At 39.0% G+C, this 21220-nt stretch overlaps 1 protein-coding gene and 1 long non-coding RNA gene across 5 annotated transcripts in view; one reads left to right on the forward strand and one right to left on the reverse strand.

The window, feature by feature from the left end:
- rabl6b (RAB, member RAS oncogene family-like 6b) overlaps nt 1-17605 on the reverse strand; it is a 28967-nt gene extending 11362 nt beyond the window's left edge. The window contains exons 1-9 of one of the 3 annotated variants that reach the window (XM_021606406.3): nt 17292-17605; nt 14577-15064; nt 14329-14463; nt 9920-9967; nt 9658-9687; nt 9005-9057; nt 8734-8822; nt 426-566; nt 106-211 (exon numbers count right to left, since the gene is read on the reverse strand). In XM_021606406.3, the coding sequence (XP_021462081.3) occupies nt 106-211; nt 426-566; nt 8734-8822; nt 9005-9057; nt 9658-9687; nt 9920-9967; nt 14329-14463; nt 14577-14706 (732 nt within the window). In that variant the 5' untranslated portion in view covers nt 14707-15064; nt 17292-17605. Of the gene's footprint in view, nt 1-105; nt 212-425; nt 567-8733; nt 8823-9004; nt 9058-9657; nt 9688-9919; nt 9968-14328; nt 14464-14576; nt 15065-17291 lie in introns of those variants that run through there. The other 2 variants (XM_021606407.3, XM_090237892.1) reach the window with 2 other exon arrangements.
- Nucleotides 17492-19987, forward strand: LOC110525907 (uncharacterized). 2 transcript variants are annotated; one of them, XR_016496652.1, is made up of 5 exons: nt 17492-17631; nt 18320-18377; nt 19228-19300; nt 19400-19439; nt 19644-19987. It is a non-coding gene; the product is annotated as an uncharacterized LOC110525907 (long non-coding RNA). The 2 variants fall into 2 exon arrangements; XR_016496653.1 differs by having other exon boundaries at nt 17505-17579.
- The last annotated feature ends 1233 nt before the right edge of the window (nt 19988-21220 follow it).

The following is a 21220-nucleotide window of genomic DNA, read 5'->3' on the forward strand; positions in this document are numbered from 1 at the left end:
TTAAATAAAGGTTCAATCAAAAAAATATATTTAAAAATAAAGACGGTTATGACAGTAGCAAAGCTATACATTTCACAATACAATGTAGTCTAAGCTAGAACTAACCTGAAGTTGCAGGAAAGGAATGTTGAAAAATCTGTGTAAATATTTCAAACCAAATCCATTCTTCATAGAGGCTTCAGCGTAGTGAATATAGGAGGAACCCATGGGTCTGCAAGAACCATAGAAACCATCAGTCAAGTATATGAACACATTAACCATTGCAAAATTCTGGTAGCTTTACCCCAATTCTGAAGTGTGCTTATTCCCTGCTGATTCCAGGAATAATCCAACAGGAATTTCTTCAGGACTCAGGACATTTTGGTAATGTTATCACAACTTTTTAACCCTAATAAGACTAAAACAGAGAGAGTTAAATTCACTACCTATTCAGATTAGCAATAACCTGGCGGATGTCATCAGGTAGAATGACACGGTGGTCACCCATGTCCCTGTGGTTGCCTAGGACACACACTGGAACATGAGTGGGTACTTTGGGCAGCTCTCTCAGGATGTAGTTGAATGTCCTGCAATGACATCAAAAAAATAATTCAACAATTTATAGCTACTATTGTTTATCCATAAGTGAGGAATTAAAAATATGGGTGTCTCCCCATACCTGGCCCAGTATAATTGTAACTTTTTTCACATTGTTCTGCTTTTGAAGCTAAGCAGTTAGAAGCCAGCCAACCACTGTGGGCTAAGTGGTTAATAGCCACACACAGGTTTACAGAAATCTAATCCCACCCATGCACATTGTTTAATCAAAGCTCATTGATTTATTAATTGAACCATGGCTATGTTCCAAATGTCACCTTTTTGCCTATGTAGCGCACCACTTTTGACCAGAACCTTATGGGCCCTGGTCATAAGTAGTTCACTTTGTCGGGATTAAGGTGCCATTTGGGATGTACTCCATGTTTATATGGACAATACTTTTGCTGTTGTTGCTATAAAGTATATTGTCTTTCAACATAAAAACAAAGAATAACAGTACAAACAAAAACATCAAAATTGGGGAAGGGGGGGTCTCCAAAACTGTTCTTGAATGTCCGCCATTTTCAAAATGATATGTAGTGGAAACCTTTCAGAACAGAGCAGTATATACTACGAAACAAGCTAGATCTACTTGGGGGTTTTCTAAAGCTAACCAGCTTCAGTTAGCTTCCCATTCCAGCTCAGGCTTCGTCCTACTACGACGGTGGATATTGCTCGTCTGCCTGCGGTTAACTGTAGCAGGCTTGTAACAGCGTGTGCATGTCACACGTGCCTAGTCGAACACCGAACTCTTCACTGAGACCATGCTGAAACGTCAATCCAAAACCAGTCAGTGCCAGATTTTTAATTTGTGCCGAAATCAAAATGAAAGAAAAATATTCTTGCAAATTCAGCAGGCTATGATGTGGAATACACTTTAAACAGTACCGTCTTTGATGTGCTTATCAATGCACGAGCACCTTTCCCCCACTTCTATCACTCCTTCTGTGGAACAGCTTGCTGCGTTGTGGCCATAGACATAAATCCATTGAAGGGCTTTGGATCTTCCATAGACAAATATTCCATTGAAGGGTTTCGGAACCTTTAAAACCTGGCAATTTTACTGTCAAAAGCATGGGTACGCTATCGCCGCTAGTCTCGATTTGAATCAGAACCGTCATTTTCTATGGGTTTATATGTCTATGGTTGGTTGCGGCTGTCATTTGCCTTTCGCAAATGTCTAAATACAATCGCGCAAAAAAAATGCAAAGTTTGGAAAGCAAATGCTATCATTACTAAAAGTGTCATGTGATGGGTATTTTAACATTACTTTTTTTTTTACACACAAAAAAACATTTTATTAATAAAACCTTTTAAATCAGTTGTCTTCCTTAAATGAGGGGTATGATAACACAATCTTTGAGAGAGCTATCTGAGCAGCTAACCGATCGCTGCAGCTGTACACAGCCCATCTGTAAATAGCCCATCCAATCTACATACCTCATCCCCATATTGTTTTTTTTTGTTTTTTTTGCACACCAGTATTTCTACTTGCACATTATCATCATTCGCTACTATGGCTTATTTATTGCCTTACCTCCTCACGCCATTTGCACACACTGTATATATTAGAGGTCGACCAATTAATCGGAATGGCCGATTAATTAGGGCCGATTTCAAGTTTTCATAACAATCGGAAATCGGTATTTTTGGGTGCCGATTTGCCGATTATTTCATATATATATATATATATATATTTTAATACCTTTATTTAACTAGGCATGTCAGTTAAGAACACATTCTTATTTTCAATGATGGCCTAGGAACGGTGGGTTAACTGCCTCGTTCAGGGGCAGAACGACAGATTTTCACCTTGTCAGCTCAACCTTACAGTTAACTAGTCCAACGCAATAACGACCTGCCTCTCTCTCATTGCACTCCACAAGGAGACTGCCTCTTACGCAAATGCAAGTTGTAAGTTGCTAGCTAGCATTAAACTTATCTTATAAAAACAATCAATCATAATCACTAGTTAACTACACATGGTTGATGATATTACTAGATATTATCTAGTGTCCTGCGTTGCATATAATCTGACTGAGCATACAAGCATCTAAGTATCTGATTGAGCGGTGGTAGGCAGAAGCAGGCGCGTAAATATTCATTCAAACAGCACTTTCGTGCGTTTTGCCAGGAGCTCTTCGTTGTGCGTCAAGCATTGCGCTGTTGATGACTTCAAGCCTATCAACTCCCGAGATGAGGCTGGTGTAACCGAAGTGGCTAGCTAGTTAGCGCGCGCTAATAGAGTTTCAAACGTCACTCGCTCTGAGCCTTCTAGTAGTTGTTCCCCTTGCTCTGCATGGGTAACGCTGCTTTGATGGTGGCTGTTGTCGTTGTGTTGCTGGTTCGAGCCCAGGGAGGAGCGAGGAGAGGGACGGAAGCTATACTGTTACACTGGCAATACTAAAGTGCCTATAAGAACATCCAATAGTCAAAGGTTAATGAAATACAAATGGTATAGAGGGAAATAGTCCTATAATTCCTATAATAACTACAACCTAAAACTTCTTACCTGGGAATATTGAAGACTCATGTTAAAAGGAACCACCAGCTTTCATATGTTCTCATGTTCTGAGCAAGGAACTGATTGCACTTTTACTTTCTTCTCCAACACTTTGTTTTTGTATTATTTAAACCAAATTGAACATGTTTCATTATTTATTTGAGGCTAAATTGATTTTATTGATGTATTATATTAAGTTAAAATAAGTGATCATTCAGTATTGTTGTAATTGTCATAAAATAAAAATAAATAAATAAATAGTTTGATTAATCAGTATCTGCTTTTTTGGTCCTCCAATTGGTATCGGTATTGAAAAATCATAATCGGTCGACCTCTAGTATATATACTTTTTTTCTATTGTGTTATTGACTGTATGTTTCTTTATTCCATGTGTTACTTCGCGTTTTTGTTTGTGTCGCACTGCTTTGCTTTATCTTGGCCAGGTCACAGTTGTAAATGAGAACTTGTTCTCAACTGGCATACCTGGTTAAATAAAGGTGAAATTAAAAAGATTTAAAAAAGAGGGAGGGTATGTGATTTCACTGGTCCTTAACTCATGGCTCAGACACTTCATTCAAGATAAATGGAGTTAGCCTGCCCCAGAAGAATTCTTTGCCATAGAAATGTACCTGGCTAAAAGGTGAGCCACTTTCGTAAAACCGGTTATCCCAAGTTGAAAGTTACCTCGGTAACTACTCAGACCCGATACCCCTCAGCGATAAGTATAGTTATAGTTAAATATGCTTTGGGTGAATAAATATTTACTTTGGAGATGACTGCAACTATTTGAATACAGATCCCCAAAAATTATTACTTTTTAAAACTATTTGAATACAGATCTGAGAAAACAGCTACTTAAAACAAATACTTGAATACAGATCTCAGGAAGTGAATACTTTTCTGAAACTATTAGATTGGCTGCCTTAACTAATGACAGGGCTGAATCTGGAACTGCAGGTTGAAGATAGATTGCAATAGTATAGGAGGTTGTGTGTGCTTGTCATTCTGACAGTCATATTTGATCTACACAATACATTTCTATCTGAACATTTTGTAAATGTTTCTGAATGTTCATTGTCCCAGATATACAAATCAAGTCAAATCAATTAACCAATTATATTTTGTAAAGATAAGTATAAATACGTTGTGACCCTCAACTACTGTATGGGGCTCTATTTTAACAAACCTAATGACAGTGGTTTAAAATACTTTTAAAGTAAAAATACTTTAAAATACTACTTTAGTTATTTTGGGTATTTGTACTTTTCTAGTTATATTTTTTTACAACTTTAACTTCACTACATTCTTAAAGAAAATAATGTACTTTTTACAACATACATTTTCTCTGACACCCGAAAGTACTCGTTACATGTTGAATGCTTAGCAGGACAGGACAATGGTCCAATTCACACACATAGAAAGAATATCCATGGTCATCCCTTCTGCCTCTAATCTGTCCGACTCACTAAACATACATGCTTCGTTTGTAAATTATGTCTGAGTGTTGGAGTGTGCCTCTGTAAAGGCGAAAAATATAAGAAAATGGTGCTGTCTGGTTTGCTTAATATAAAATAATTTGACATGATTTATACTTTTACATTTGATACTTAAGTATATTTTAGCAATTACATTTACTTTTGATACTTAAGTATATTTAAAACCAAATACTTTTAGACTTTTACTCAAGTAATATTTTACTGGGTGACTTTCACTTTTTACTTGAGTCATTTTCTTTTAAAAGGTATCTTTACTTTTACTCAAGTTTAATGATTGGGTACTTTTCCCACCACTGCCTAACGCAATGGTAGATCTTAGTTCTGGCGGTAGTGCTATAGGATGTCCGATTTTTTGTTTGCTTATTTGCTAAATACACTACATATGCAAAAGTATGTGGGCACCCTTTCAAATTAGGGGATTCGGCTATTTCAGCCATACCTGTTGCTGACAGGTGTATAAAATAGAACACACAGCGATGGAGTCTCCATAGACAAACATTGGTAGTAGAATGGCCTTACTGAAGAGCACTGTGACTTTCAACGTGGCACCGTCATAGGATGCCACCTCCCCAACAAGTCAAATTTCAGCCCTGCTAGAGCTTCTCCGGTCAACTGTAAGTGCTGTTATTGTGAAACGTCTAGGAACAACAACGGCTCAGTCGGGGAGTGGTAGGCCACACAAGCTCACAGAACGGGGTCGCCGAGTGCTGAAGCGTGTAAAAATCATCTGGTTGCAACACTCACTACCGAGTTCCAAACCTCCCCCGGAAACAACATCAGCACAAGAACTGTTCGCTGGGAGCTTCAGGAAATGGGTTTCCATGGCCAAGCAGTAGGACACAAGCCTAAGATCACCATGCGCAATGCCAAGAGTCGCCTGGAGCGGTGTAAAGCTCGATGTCATTGGACTCTGGAGCAGTGGAAATGCGTTCTCTGGAGTGATGAATCACGCTTCACTATCTGGCAGTCCGACGGACAAATCTGGGTTTGGCGGATGCCAGGAGCACGCTACCTGCCCCAATGCATAGTGCCAACTGTACATTTTGGTGGAGGAGGAATAATGGTCTGGGGCTGTTTTTCATGGTTCGGGCAAGGCCCCTTAATTCCAGTGAAGGGAAATCTTAATGCTACAGCATACAATGACGTTCTAGATAATTCTGTGCTTCCAACTTTGTGGCAAGTTTGGGGAAGGCCTTTTCCTGTTTCAGCATGACAATGCCCCGTGCACACAGCGAGGTCCATACAGAATTGGTTTGTCCACATCAGTGTGGAAGAACTTGATTGGCCTGCACAGAGCCCTGATTACCTTCATTAGGCTATTGATAACGCCTAAAAAGACAGCGTATAATTCTAATCAAATTTGAATAAAAATGCCTAAATACAGTTATGGGCACCATAATTGTTCCCTGTGGGCATATAATACAGACAATCCAATTTAGACTATGGAGGGTTTTTACGCACATCCAAACTTTTCATAGGACTTGGACAAAGATCCAATATAAAGAGAAAGGGGGGAATGTCCACTCACCATTATACTGCTCCCAAATGTAATGTTTTATAAACATCATAGAACCATCTTACAGATCATATTTGCACTTCTGCAGAAATAGGAGCTAAATTGCATAGCATTTGAGCCATATACATTCTCACCATACACCCCGCTGATGGTGAATCTTTCTACGTTTGTTTTTTGTTTAATTTGAATAAAAAACAATCACTGTTTGAAAACAACAACATTTTCTAAACAGGATCAGGTCAGAAGCATGATGTCATAAATCGCATCTCTAGTTCCATGACTGTAAGGCAATGTGTGCACACTTAGTCCTAAGGGCTATTCGGCAAGAGGCATGGATGTTTGTCCTATCCATTGAAGTCTATTAACCAGTATACAATAACCATGCAGACCTAGTTATAACAAACATGTAGCCAATCTAGTTTATTTTTATTTTGTACATTGAATAAGTAATTGGCTTCGTCTACACACATTGAATTCGCATTTCGAAAATGCACTGCATGTTCGAGCCATGGACAATTGGACATTGCCTAAATGTTCTACCACGATTACCCTACCATCGCTGTTGATATGGCCTGTTAGTGACTTTGCCATGTGAAAGGTAAACAAACAAACAGGCAAATAGCCAAGGCTACAAGCGGACTCAACACCAAGGACATTGATTGTAATTCCCGCGATTTGACAGTTAGGTCCAACTGATGAAAATGGAAGATGCAATTTTTTAGAACAAAATGATAAAGGAAAAACAAAACAATAAACAGTATTTTGTAATAACTTCATGTTCCTAAACAGACTTCCAACAGTCACTGACACCTTTCATTCAATAGGCATTGGGCACATAGGCCTAATGAGTCCAAACTTTTCCCAGAAGCTGGACAAAAACAATGTCCAGTATAAAGGAAAAAAAATGGAATGCATGCTTTATATGATTACATAAACATAAATGTATAGTTACAGTAAACTCAAAATGTAGCCATGGATGTGTTACTCATTTTAAGTTGGATGTTACATTAGTTTGTAAGATTTCCTTAAGTTAAGGCTATTTACTGTATTACAAAAGTAATATTGCAAACAAATATCAACATTTAAAAGAGATGTATCCACTGCTTGATAGTTCCATCTGAGCCACTCGCTTAATCACATTCTTAAACTTTTATTTTTTTAACTTTTATTTTTTTTAAACTTTAAACTTTTATTTTTATATCAACATTTGAAGATGTATCTTTTATTTGGATAGATCCATCTGTGCCACTGACTTAGTCTGTCTTTATCCCCAGTTCTAATTAATATGTTTGATTCAAGTCTTCATCTCAACCAAAAATCAAAGTTAAAGAATGGGATTAAGCCAGTGGTTCAGATGGAACTATTCAAGCAGTATATACAGTGCCTTCAGAAACGATTAATTCTCCGTTGTTACAGCCAGAATTCAAAATGGATTAAGGACACACCTCAAATATTTCCACCCCTCCCACCTCAGCGCCTGCGAGCTGATATAAGACAAGTAAATTACCAACCCTGGCACCAGGATTGGAAAATTGCAGAGCGCTGGCTTTTACGAGTCAAAATTGCCAAAGAGCGTGTTTTTGACTCAAGTGCCGCCTTAACGCCAGCCAAAAATAGAGCCCTATGACTCTTTCAACATGCCACTGAAAAGGTTGAAAGCTGCAATTAATTTTAAGATACCTGAAAATAATTCAAAGCCATTTGCAAACGGCAAGTTGGATGCTTTGCAAAAACAACTTCGAACCTCTTTGTCCATCTGAGGGGAAGGGTTCTTGTTTAAAATACACACTATACAGTCGTTAAAGGAATGGTTTACTCAGAATACAAACTAACATGATTTTCCACCTACCTTGGCTGCAGTTGATTCAACAAGGCAGTTTTGGGATATTTTGTTTCCTTTTGACAATACTTTGTTACTGTTATCATTCTCAGTAACACTTAACATTAAACTGTTCTTGTGCCTGTGTAATAAAACTGTAATTACTTTTGGAGCAACATTTTATTAGTATGTTGACATAATACTATTTTAATTCCATAGCAATGAGATGAGAGTTTTTGTAACTACTGTACACAAGATAAATAGTGACTGTTCCTTATTCCACTTGTAATACCTATTATGTAATTATAAAGCAATTTCCAGTACTATGTAATAACAATGTTGCTATTGTAACAATCACAAAAAGTGGTCTTCTGTAATGTTGAGGTGATTTCATGTCCCTCACGTATTTCATTCTATGCTATATTGAGATCCATATCTAAGAGCCCTCTAAACCATGTGCTTATGATCATACTGTATATTTAGACTAATTCAACTGTTGTCATTTTTGGTTCTTCATAAAATATTTGGCAGCCAACAAATACATATGTTTTTGTTTTCAAATAACCAAACTATTATTTGGTTTTCTGAGAGGTATTCAAAATATGTTCTAATATTACTTGTTTTTCTGAGATCTGTATTTGAAAATCAAAGAAAATAGTTGCCTTTTAGTTGAAACTATATATAAACTATATTCGATTACCGTGACTATTTGAAAAGTCAGTATTTTCAAATAAACTACAAAATACAAGTATTTTCTGCCCAGGTCTGAAACCTTGTAACTAATGTATTGAACGTTTGTATAATGCACGACACCGACTCTTACCATTGCTTGGTAATGTCAAACATCATGATCACGCCGTTGCAGTTCTTGTAAACATCGAGGAACTCTGCATCCAAGGCCACTTCGTCAGACTGCAACAAATCAAGTGTTATTATTTAGATTGAACATGAATGAGTCTTATGAGAATGTGACCTTTGTTTACACCTTACTAGCTACTGTACAAAAAAACGCCCCAGTGAGACTCCTTAGATGACCCAAATAAAGAAAAAGACATCTATTGTACTCTTAAACATTATCAGCATGTGATAATCACCTCTTGGGGTTCATTCTCTACTTTCAAAGTGTCCCCTCGCTTTTTACCTCTGCCTGTGGGAAAGCAGAATGTCAAAAAGCTGCAATTCAGAACATAAAACTGGACAAAACATTGAACTATTGCCTTCAAGTGTAACAATGTGAGAAAGCCATACCATAGAAATAGAATGACTAGAATGGGTAACCCCATTCAAATAAATGGGCCTAATGTGGTCTGAGGGGCTATTCTCGTTCTAGTGATTATATTTATATGAGCCATACATACAGTATGATTACACATGGCATTTATTTTAAAACATAAAAACATTAATCCCTTTCTTTTATAGCTTTGATGTTAGCAAAGCACAGCAAATACAGCAGTAACAGAAGCAGGAAAGCTGTTATATTTTAACTGGCAAACATACTCAATTCTGTCCTTTCAAAAAGTGAGAGTCAAACCTTTCTTGACTGTAGCGCCAGGTTATTGTACACAGAGTAGTCAAACAGAACATTTTCTAGCAAGCAATCAGACATATTTCTATTTCAGCCACGCTGCAAACTAAGCAATGACCAACCTTCACTGTGTTTGCATTCAGATAACACAGAAGCACAAGAGGGACAAACCCACCGCACACAAACAAATAACTTCTAGGAACTACACACAGTGACTCTCACCTACACCCTCAGGGAGAGGGTATTTTTGGCCTGAGGCAAGTGCAAGAGAGGAGCAAGAAAAACAACGTTAATATAGTGAGGAGAAAAAAAATCCACAGACAGAAGACTCTTGAACATTTCTGAAAATAATTTGCAACGGGCACAGATGGACAATGGGATAATACAAAATACATGGACACTTCTAATACAGCAGGAGGTAGATGTCAATTGAATGACTCATGTGAGTCTCACGCTTGCACCCAAAGTAAAGAATCACACTGACCTTTATCCACCACGTCCCACACTTCCACCTTGACCACGTCATCAGTGGCTGAGGGATAGAGAAAGTCATCACAACAAGCATCACAACAGACAAAGCCTGTCCCATACTCAAGTTCTAATAACAAGTATGTGTCCCAAGGCTCCATACACAAGCTCTAACCACTAGAATGTGTCCCAAGGCTCCGTGCTAAAGCTCCAACCACTAGAATGTGTCCCAAGGTTCCATCCTCAAGCTCTAACAATTAGTATGTGTCCCAAGGCTCTGTGCACTAGGACTGGGCGATATGGCCAAAATATCAAATTTAAATGGTTTTCAGATTTTTGGCGGTATTTCATGTTTTTGAATAATAAAAGTGCACTTTCACCACACTGTGAAGTTCATCATAACTTATTTGATCTGTAGCTTAATAAACTGCATGCTTTCCTGAGTCGTAGTTGAAGGACCACACAATATATTGTTGCGTGACTCCAAGTTTATTTCGATATGATGGTTATTACAGTTGAAGTCGGAAGTTTACATACACTTAGGTTGGAGTCATTAAAACTCGTTTTTCAACTGCTCCACAAATTTCTTGTTAACAAACTAGAGTTTTGGCAAGTCGGTTAGGACATCTACTTTGTGCATGACACAAGTCATTTTTCCAACAATTGTTTACAGACAGATTATTTCACTTATAATGCATTGTATCACAATTCCAGTGGGTCAGAAGTTTACCTACACTAAGTTGACTGTGCCTGTAAACAGCTTGGAAAATTCCAGAAAATTATGTCATAGCTTTAGAAGCTTCTGACATCCTTTGAGTAAACTGGGGGTGTACCTGTGGATGTATTTCAAGGCCTACCTTCAAACTCAGTGCCTCTTTGCTTGACATCATGGGAAAATCAAAAGAAATCAGCCAAGACTTCAGAAAAACAACTGTAGACCTCCACAAGTCTGGTTTAACCTTGGGAGCAATTTCCAAACGCCTGAAGGTACCATGTTCATCTGTACAAACAATAGTACGCAAGTATGAACACCATGGGACCACGCATCCGTCATACTGCTCAGGAAGGAGACGTGTTCTGTCTCCTAGAGATGAACGTACTTTTGTGCGGAAAGTGCAAATCAATCCCAGAACAACAGCAAAGGACCTTGTGAAGATGCTGGAGGAAACAGGTACAAAAGTTTCTATATCCACAGTAAAACGAGTCCTATATCGACATAACCTGAAAGGCCGCTCAGCAAGGAAGAAACCACTGCTCCAAAACCACCATAAAAAAGCCAGACTACGGTTTTCAACTGCACATGGGGACAAAGATCGTACTTTTTGGAGAAATGTCCTCTGGTCTGATGAAACAAAAATAGAACTGTTTGGCCATAATGACCACCGTTATGTTTTGGAGGAAAAAGGGGGAGGCTTGCAAGCCGAAGAACACCACCCCAACCGTGAAGCACGGGGGTGGCAGCATCATGTTGTGGGGGTGCTTTGCTGCATTAGGGACTGGCGCACTTCACAAAATAGATGGCATCATGAGGAGGAAAATTATGTGGATATATTGAAGTAACATCTCAAGTTAAAGCTTGGTTGCAAATGGGTCTTCCAAATGGACATTGACCCCATGCAGACTTCAAATGTTGTGGCTAAATGGCTGTAGGACAACAACATCAAGGTATTGGAGTGGACATCACAAAGCCCTGACCTCAATCCTATAGAAAATGTGTGGGCAGAACTGAAAAATCATGTGCGAGCAAGGAGGCCTATGATCCTGACTGTTACACCAGCTCATCTACCTCCTGCTGAATAGGCCAAAATTCCCTTAACTTGTGGGAAGCTTGTGGAAGGCTACCTGTAACGTTAGACCCAAGTTAAACAATTTAAAGGCAATGCTACCAAATACTAATTGAGTGCATGTAAACTTCTGACCCACTGGGAATGTGATGAAAGAAATAAAAGCTGAAATAAATAATTATCTCTACTATTATTCTGACATTTCACATTCTTAAAATAAAGTGGTGATCTTAACTGACCTAAAACAGGGAATTTTTACTAGGATTAAATGTCAGGAATTGTGAAAAACTAAGTTGAAATGTATTTGGCTAAGGTGTATGTAAACTTCCGACTTCAACTGTAAATCAATATTTGCGAATAAAGGTGTTTCCACCGCCGTTTCTCTCACAATACATTTTACGCACAAATAGATCTCACCTTGTCTTGTGTAATTTGTTTTTGTTGACATTTGGAAAACTTACTGACAAATTTTCTGTTTGCTGTCTCCATTTGCTGTTTCCATCAGCCTTTAGTGACCTTTTTTTTATCCGACATGTACTTTACTTTAGTATTCAGACCTCTTCCATTTTTCCACATTTTGTTACGTTACAGCTTATTCTAAAATAGATTAAATTATTACTTTTTTCTCATCAATCTACACACAATAACCCATAATGACAAAATTAAAACAGGATTTTAGAAATGTTTGCAAATTTATTACAAATAAAAAACAGAAATAACTTATTTACAAATGTATTCAGACCCTTTGCTTTGAGACTCGAAATTGAGCTCAGATGGACCCTGTTTCCATTGATCATCCTTGAGATGTTTCTACAACTTGATTGGAGTCCACCTGTGGTCAATTCAATTGATTGTACATGATTTGGAAAGGCACCCACTTGTCTATAATAGGTACAACAGTTGACAGTGCATGTCAGAGCAAAAACCAAGCCATGAGGTTGAAGGAATTGTCCGTTGAGCTAAGAGACAGGATTGTGTCGAGGCACAGATCTGGGGAAGAGTATTAAAAAATGTCTGCAGCACAGAAAGTCCCCAAGAACACAGTGGCCTCCATCCTTCTTCAATAGAAGATGTTTGGAAACACCAAACAACACCTAGAGCTGGCCGCATGGACAAGTGAGCAATCAGTGAGCAATCGGGGGAGAAGGGCCTTGGTCAGGGAGAGGAAGGTGAACACGATGGTCACTCTGACAGAGCTGCAGAGTTGCTCTGTGATGGGAAAACCTTCCAGAAGGACAACCAGCTCTGCAGCACTCCACCAATCAGGCCTTTATGGTAGAGTGGCCAGACGGAAGCCACTCCTCAGTAAAAGGCACATGACAACCCGCTTAGAGTTTGCCAAAAGGCACCTAAAGGCCTCTCAGAACATGAGAAACAAGATTCTCTGGTCTGATGGAACAAATATTGAACTCTTTGGCCTGAATTCCAAGTGTCATATCTGGAAGAAACCTGGCACCATCTCTACGGTGAAGCATGGGTGGTGGCAGCATCATGCTGTGGGGATGTTCTTCAGCGGCAGGGACTGGGAGACTAGTCAGGATCGAGGGAAAGATGAAGATGAAGTACAGAGAGATCTTTGATGAAAATCTGCTCCAGAGCACTCAAGACCTCAGACTGGGTAGAAGGTTCACCTTCCAACAGGACAACAACCCTAAGCACATAGCCAAGACAACGCAGGAGTGGCTTCGGGACAAGTCTCTAAATGTCCTTGAGTGGCCCAGCCAGAGCCTGGACTTGAACCCGATCGAACATCTCTGGAGAGACCTGAAAATAGCGGTGCAGCAACACTCCCCATCCAACCTGACAGAGCTTGAGAGGATCTGCAGAGAAAAATGGGAGAAAGTCCCCAAATATAGGTGTGCAAAACTTGTAGCGTGATACTCAAGAAGACTCGAGACTGCCAAAGGTGCTTAAACAAAGTACTGAGTAAAGGGTCTGAATAGTTATAAATTTGCTACAATTTCTTACCTGTTTTTTCTTTGTCATTATTGTGTGTAGATTGAAATGGGGGAAAAAACAATTTAATCCATTTTAGAACAAGGCTGTAACGTAACAAAATGTGCAAAGAGTCTGAATACTTTCCGAATGCACTGAAAATGTTCATAAACCAGGTGTCCATACAACCTTTTTATGCCTGTAAAGTACAAGTCAGATAAAAAAAATGTCACGACAGGCCTGATGAAAACAGAAAATGGAAACAGAAAACAACCGTGCTTTTTCACAAGTGACCAGTTTTTTAAAAAGTTATCTGGATTTTGCCTATCGTATAGGATTAAATGCATAGACATAGAAACTGTTTGTGAGAATAGGTCTATTGTGGTCTGGATGTACACAAGATATGTGTTTTCACCATCCCACTATTGACACAAAACACTTGTAGGCAAAGCTATTGATCTAGCCAACTACGCAAGACTATTTCTGAAACCTAGTGGGCTTACCTAGATATTATTTACCTTTATATGTGCCATGTTCAACTGAAGTGAATTACAGTTGCAGAAGCAGGAAAAGTACACGTCAGAAATATACAATGACAACATGCTGGCCTAATTTGATACTGTAGGTTAAGCCTGGGGTGAATTAAAAAAAGCATAGGACTGAAACATAGATAAATGTGTGTAAGTAAAGAGCCCAATTCTCTTACTTTTGTAGTTCCAATGGATGCTGGTTGCCTGGATCTCTTGAGTGGGTATGTAGTCATCTGTGAATTTCTTTCCTTGCAGTCGATGCCATAGAGTGCTCTTGCCAGTATTTCGGTCTCCGCGGATAACTATTTTCACTTGGAAGAAATAACGAAACAAAGTAAGACTGTCCTGCCTCTAAATATATGTGCAGTAGCCTATATTCTATAATACATATTGCTATAAGCATAACAAGATATGCATCACTTACTGTTGTACTGTACTCCTTTGGCAAAGCGTCTCTGTAAACTCTGGTTCATGGACTGCATGCCAGCAGGGATGCTCTTGTCCCTCGGCTGGCCTGGTTCAGAACCAACTAACTTCTTCAAAGCTGAAAACATCTTGACAGGAAGCTGATCTAACTAACCCCGTCAGAGATGTGCGAAATATAGTATATTTGACTGAACCAAAATGGTGGAAGAGTATCTAGACTACTGATGTAGATTTAAATGTTATATTGAGCGATGATCTGATCAACACAGGTAGGTCTAAGCTATGAATCCAGAATTTGAAAGTGGTACTGTATTTTCGTACACAGAAGTAGCATTATCCCCCATCAGGAAGATGCATGGGTAGGTAGGTAAGCTTGCATACTTCAGTATACGACTAGATTTTTCTACTAAGAGGATTCCTCAAGGGCAGACAATAGCTTTATCAGTTATCCGTTTCTTCTCTCATGTGGTTTTGGGTTACGATCATCTGCAAGAAAGAAACGACATATGAAATTGAACTAACAGTGTTTCCCCTATATGCATTTAGCAGTAGTGCAGCATTTAACAGTTTTAGTGGGGGTTCCCCCAATTCTCCCATATTGGGGAATAAGTGATTTGAAAGTCTAGGTTTGAAATAAAATATGTCACAAATTACTGTTGAAAAAGGCTTGCTCCAAATTCCCATTGGAACACGGACATTTTAAAAGTTCAGGGCTTGTGCAACGTGCCATACCTTTTTCATCTTACAGGAATGATATACATGTGAGGAGAAATCTGAAGTCTACCTATCCATTGATTGTAAATATATCCCCCGTCTGATTCCCAGTTTGTCCACTAGATTGCAGTAGGAGATCAAAGTCTCTTGGCCACTTGAAACCAGTTGCGTCTGGTTTGGGTAGTGAGTCACTGTGCCAAAATGGCATCCCCCATTTTTGGGGGATGAAATTTAAACTATGTAAACATTGTTTGGGGGGTTTGACACTATTCAGACATTAATGAAATTAGATAGGCAAATGCAAGAAACAGCAGGAAGGGTTGAACCAGTGATTGATCCCTGTTCTCTGGTGGAAAGTTATATGTGGCACTTGCCAGGGAGTTACCACTACACACCAAGGCTCTGTACAGGAAATACTAATATTAATCAAAATCACCCAACCTAAAAAGAAAATGATAATGATAGTACTAAATCTAAAGAATATCAGTACTCAGGTGGTTTATGCCTACTAGATGAAGATCATTGCCATCATCTTACTCAACATAGACAAAATATGTGTTTATGAGTTGTGAGTCCCCCTACCATCCTTGCCTAGCATGTGCACAATACTACACTTTCTATTTTCTGATCGTCTTTTTTTGGGACTCACCGGGCCCTGTACAGGGCCAATAACAACCTCAGACATACAGACGACACCTTCGTCCATTAACTTTTAAATGTAATATAATGGAACAGAGTCATGATCAAGGGCTAGTGAAAACCAATTCTTGACTATTCAGATTTTAACTGAGCAATAGGGTAACTTACATAGCAGTATATTTTTCAAATATTGTCAGTGTTAACCAAAGGTAACAGTGTAACACTTTTCCTTGGGCATCAGCTGATACATGGTATACTGAACAAAAATATAAACGCAACAATTTCAACTATTTTACTGAGTTAGAGTTCATATAAGGAAATCAGTCAATTAAAATGAATTCATTAGGACCTAATCTATGGATTTCTAATGACTGGGCAGAAGCGCAGCCATGGTTGGGCCTGGGAGGGTTTTATTTTTTTATTGAACATTTATTTAACTAGGCAAGTCAGTTAAGTATAGGCCCACCCACTGGGGAGCCAGGCCCAGCCAATCCAATTTAGTTTTCCCCCACAAAAGAGCTTTATTTCAGACAGAAATACTCCTCAGTTTCATCAGCTGTCTGGGTGGCTGGTCTCAGACAATCCCACAGGTGAAGAAACCAGATGTGGAGGCCCTGGGCTGGCGTGGTTACACGTGGTCTGCAGTTGTGAGTCCGATTGGATGTACTGACAAATTCTCTAAAACAACGCTGGTGGCAATTCCTGCAGTCAGCATGCCAATTGCACACTCCCTCAAAGCTTGAGACATCTGTGGAATTGTGTTGTGTGACAAAACTGCACATTTTAGTGGCCTTTTATTGTTCCCAGCACAAGGTACACTTGTGTAACGATCATGCTGTTTAATCATCTTCTTGAAATGCCACACCTGTCAGGTGGATGGATTATCTTGGCAAAGGAGAAATTATCCCTAACTGGGACGTAAACACATTTGTGCACAACAATTCAGAGAAATAAACTTTTGTGCATATGGAACATTTCTTGGATCTTTTACTACAGCTCATGAAACATGGGACCAACACTTTCCATATTGCGTTTATTATTTTTGTTAAGTTAGCTAGCTAGCCGGCAGTCTGGTGTAACTAGGGAACACGTTAGCTACCTAGCTAGTGTGATGTTGATCTAGCTATCTGATATGCCCTCTGATTATATTACTTTATTAACTAACTAACGTTTGATAGCTACCTGCCTACTTGTTTTGAGATTGCATCTAATAAAGTCAAACTCACCGGCACATATGCTGCCATGACTAATGTATATACTACCTAGCGTATGACGATGTGGCTTGTTAGTTAGCATCAAGATAAAGTAGCTTGCTAGCGATAACGTTGACAGTGCTGAGTGGTGTCCTAAAAATACCCACCGGTAATCAAATGATTCTTCAATGTAGCAAAGGTGACATGGTTATTTCCAAATCCAACTCCTCCTGATGCACGTGAAAGACGCTAACGTTACACACTCTTAGCTAAACAGCTTGCTTCCTGGTGGCACCATAGATACTTTTGAGGAGATGGGAAACTCCATTGGAATCGTATTAACGCCCATTGTGTGATAAGCCCCTGTGCAGTTCCGGGCCGGGATCAATGTGGGCGGAGTCAAACGCGTTTAAACCGAACTCTTCCCGTCTCCTTCAAGTTTTTCCCAAATTGAGGTAAACGTCAACCAATCTTAATCGAACTGGATAAAAAATATAAACCATGGAAGTAAGTGAGACTGACATTATGCATAATGTACGTTGTAATATTCATGTTATACCAGTGTAGTGGTATGTCTCTGACCAACTACCGCACAGATGTTATCATAGCGTTAATTAGCACCCATTTGCACGTGAGCTAGCTAATTGTTCACAATGAGGGAATCTTATTTGAATAAATTTGCCTACTTGAGCAATAAGCCTAGGTTTACATGTACAGTTATGTAATCGATTTGATCGTTGATTTTTCGGTTTCTTCAATGTATGCGTTGTGTTTGGCTGGCTCTAAATGTGTATCGTTGATGCCATTCCCTTAGTTACACAACGTTAGTGAGTCTACACATAGTGTATATACAATAATGAAATCACCTGGTCCCAATATACATGGCAAGAGAAGAAAAGTCATTTTATCTCGTCCACACTGCAAACTGAAGTTTAAAAAACAAACTTCAAAACACATTTACGAAGAAAGCATACACATTGCTTTGAAACTGTGTCCAAGGAAAGATTTTTGGCATGTGAGAAATGGTGTGTTCGCAGTCAAATACATTTTCTGGTCCAGCAACACCAACACATGTTGTGAAAAATACTTGGGCTAATTCAGTTCCAACTGTGTTCAAACCTGTTATGCATGCTGGAGTATTAAAAAGCTGCTGAATTGTACTTTTTCTTTACTTTCACACGCACTGTGTTCACAGAAACATTGCTTGGATCTTGTTCCCTGGACCTTGGAGGACTTTTGGTGTTGATGATCAGGTTAGATATTCCTTTAAATTGTTCCACTGAACTGTACCATTTGATTGTCTTTCCTTTATTGAAAATTGTACGTTGTTCACACCGTAGGGCCTACCAAAGCAAGGTTTCTCAAACAACTGTGGGGTGTTTGTTTTGATGGTGAGATGCTGGCTATTCAGTTTAATGTTAGTCCTATTTTCTGTTATAACAATATATGAAAATGTGTTCTGTGCTTGCAGCATGCAAAACTTGTTATTGCGCATACTTTTTCTTGTTTATTATTCTTGACACTTTGGGACCCATTTCCTACAGTTTTTACACAATTCATACATCAAACTCCTGCAGAGCTGGATGCTGGTGTGACATGCAGTGACTTCTTGGGGGGGGGGGGGGGGGGTTGTTATTTATTATAACTATCAAACTTAACAACCTACTCTTAACTTAGTATGCTCTGTACATTGCAATGGAAGCACAGTGTGATTTCACTGAGGTATGTATAAATTATGAAATTCTCATCACTAATGGATATGTTTTTTGGGATCCCCATCTGATTATTTTTATTTTTCAAAGCCTAATTTGCTGCATGTTTTCCTATGGTGGTGCTTGGTTCTCCTGCAGAACTTTCCTATGCTGTAACATAAAAACGTTTCATTTGCATCCTTAAAATCAAACGCTTTGCTGTAGCCAGACTGACCTGAATATTTGTTCATAATGAATGTATATCATTCACTCACTGAGGTCTGAAGAAGAGGTTGAAAGATCGAAAAAGGCGGTGAAAACAAAACACAATACAGGTAGTTGTCATATGATGAGTGGTATAGTCTTAAACTAATGTTTAAAGATGTACCCCCCCCCCCAAAATATATTTCAGGGTGATGTAGATGTTCCCCCCCCCCCCCCCCCCCCCCAAGAAGTCACATCAGCATCCAGCTCTGCAGGATCAGGTACTGTATTGGCTCTTAGCTAAAGTAAGGTACATTCTTGTACACATCCCTAGAGGTTCCCTTACATTACTTAATGACCACAATCTGTTTTCTTTCTAGACAATACTGAAAACAAAATGCACTGGGGGCTGTGAACTGGGTATGTAGTCTGTGTGTAATGCCCATAGGCTTGATGCATGGCAAGATATTATAGTTGTGATGACTTCAGTAGTTATATCACTGAAAACCCCTTCAGTAATAGTGTCTTTTGTTTGCATGGTGGTATTGTGAAAGTGGGGTGTAATTTGACTTGCTCACCCAATGAGGCACTACTCTTAATATTTAGTCTTCCTTTTTCTTCAAGGAAGCAGCTGTTCTTCTAAGGAACACCCTAGAGGCAGCAAGGTGGCGCGAACTCCGAACATTTAAAGGCACTGTTTTCCTCCCCCCTAGTGTAATTGGGATGGATGGGGAAGACTGCATTACAACCCTTAAAGAACTATGGTTGTATGATGGCCAGGATGAAGAGGAAGCTATTATCCTCAAGGAACCATTCATGTTAGAGAGATTATGAGATGTTCTATGTGGAGGCAGTCTGTCTTTGCCTCTTGAGGAGCAGGAGTGAAGCCATTCTTGAGTGGTCAAACCTTGTTTTTGTCTGCTTTGTTAATTGTGTTATGTTGTTTAGTAAAGATTATGTAGAAGTCACCCGAATCTCTGATCTCTTTTACTGGAGCTGGTGAAACTATGTACAAAGCACATTCAGTATGTCTATATGGTATAGTCCGTCTCCATTCGAGGAAAGCAATTAGCATTATAAATCAGGATAGATAGTAACTGGGTGTGTATATGCTCAATGAAATAATAATTAGTGATAAAAAAAAATGTTGATAAATGTTACTAGTACATGACATACATAACAAGTCTGTTCACTGCAACAATATCAGTAGCTTGTCTCAAATATAGCATGAGGCAAAAAAGTGTTACAACGCAGCTGCTGGTACCACTTCATATATTTCTTACGATCTTCCAAAATGAAATACGTTGGTATTCAACGTGTCTTGCGCAAACGTGTCTTTGCATTCAGTGTGTGACTCAAATCTCAGATGGACAAAAGGTTGGCGGGGCCAAACGTTTGTAGACCCGAATTGCACACTGCGGTCAGAACTACTTGCATTGTGTACGTTTCCCATGTGTCGTCAATGGACCGCGCGGTGCATTCTAGGCTATTTTGGGACAAGGAGCTCCTTCAAGGAATGAATGGCAATCAATTGGGTGCCAACTCAAAAACATTTAGCATGAATTACATTAACAAAAAGTACAACATTACGAATATTTTCCTAGGTGTGAGATTAACTTGTTTTCTGGAATATCGTATAGCTTTGAAATCGTGAAATCACGTACTTTTGAGGAAAATGGGCAGGTTTCTCGACTCACCATGATTTAAACGGGATTGCATGACGACGTGAACGCGATTGGTCGACAGTGCCTGGCGGAGCTTCATACGTTGCTCCAGGCATTTCTGCTGGGATTCCTATCTACTCCTTTTCTAATATCTCTAGTGGTACTTGTTCAATCAAGCTACACGTAGTTAGATTATTTTCTGGCAGTTGTTATGGGTGAATATTGTACAAGGGGAAAATAGCTAGCTACTTTACAACACTTTTCATACGATTTTGATGGATTTCTTGTGACTACTGAACTTGAGCTATATTAAAGGGATAGTTCACCCAAAATACACAATTACACATTGGTGTCCTTACCGTGTATGCAGTCTATGTACAATATATTACACAAAGCCATTCTTTGGTTTAGTTTCCCTGGCACTGTTTCCAAATGCTAATGTTTTAGCATGTGGGGCACAAATCTCATTGAAATCATGGTACCAATATTAGCAATTTTCGCGCATCATGTTCATATTTAAGTGACTTGAGCTTCACA

Source organism: Oncorhynchus mykiss, chromosome 6 (assembly GCF_057628025.1).
Source record: "Oncorhynchus mykiss isolate SJ-2025 chromosome 6, ASM5762802v1, whole genome shotgun sequence".
NCBI lineage: Eukaryota > Metazoa > Chordata > Actinopteri > Salmoniformes > Salmonidae > Oncorhynchus > Oncorhynchus mykiss.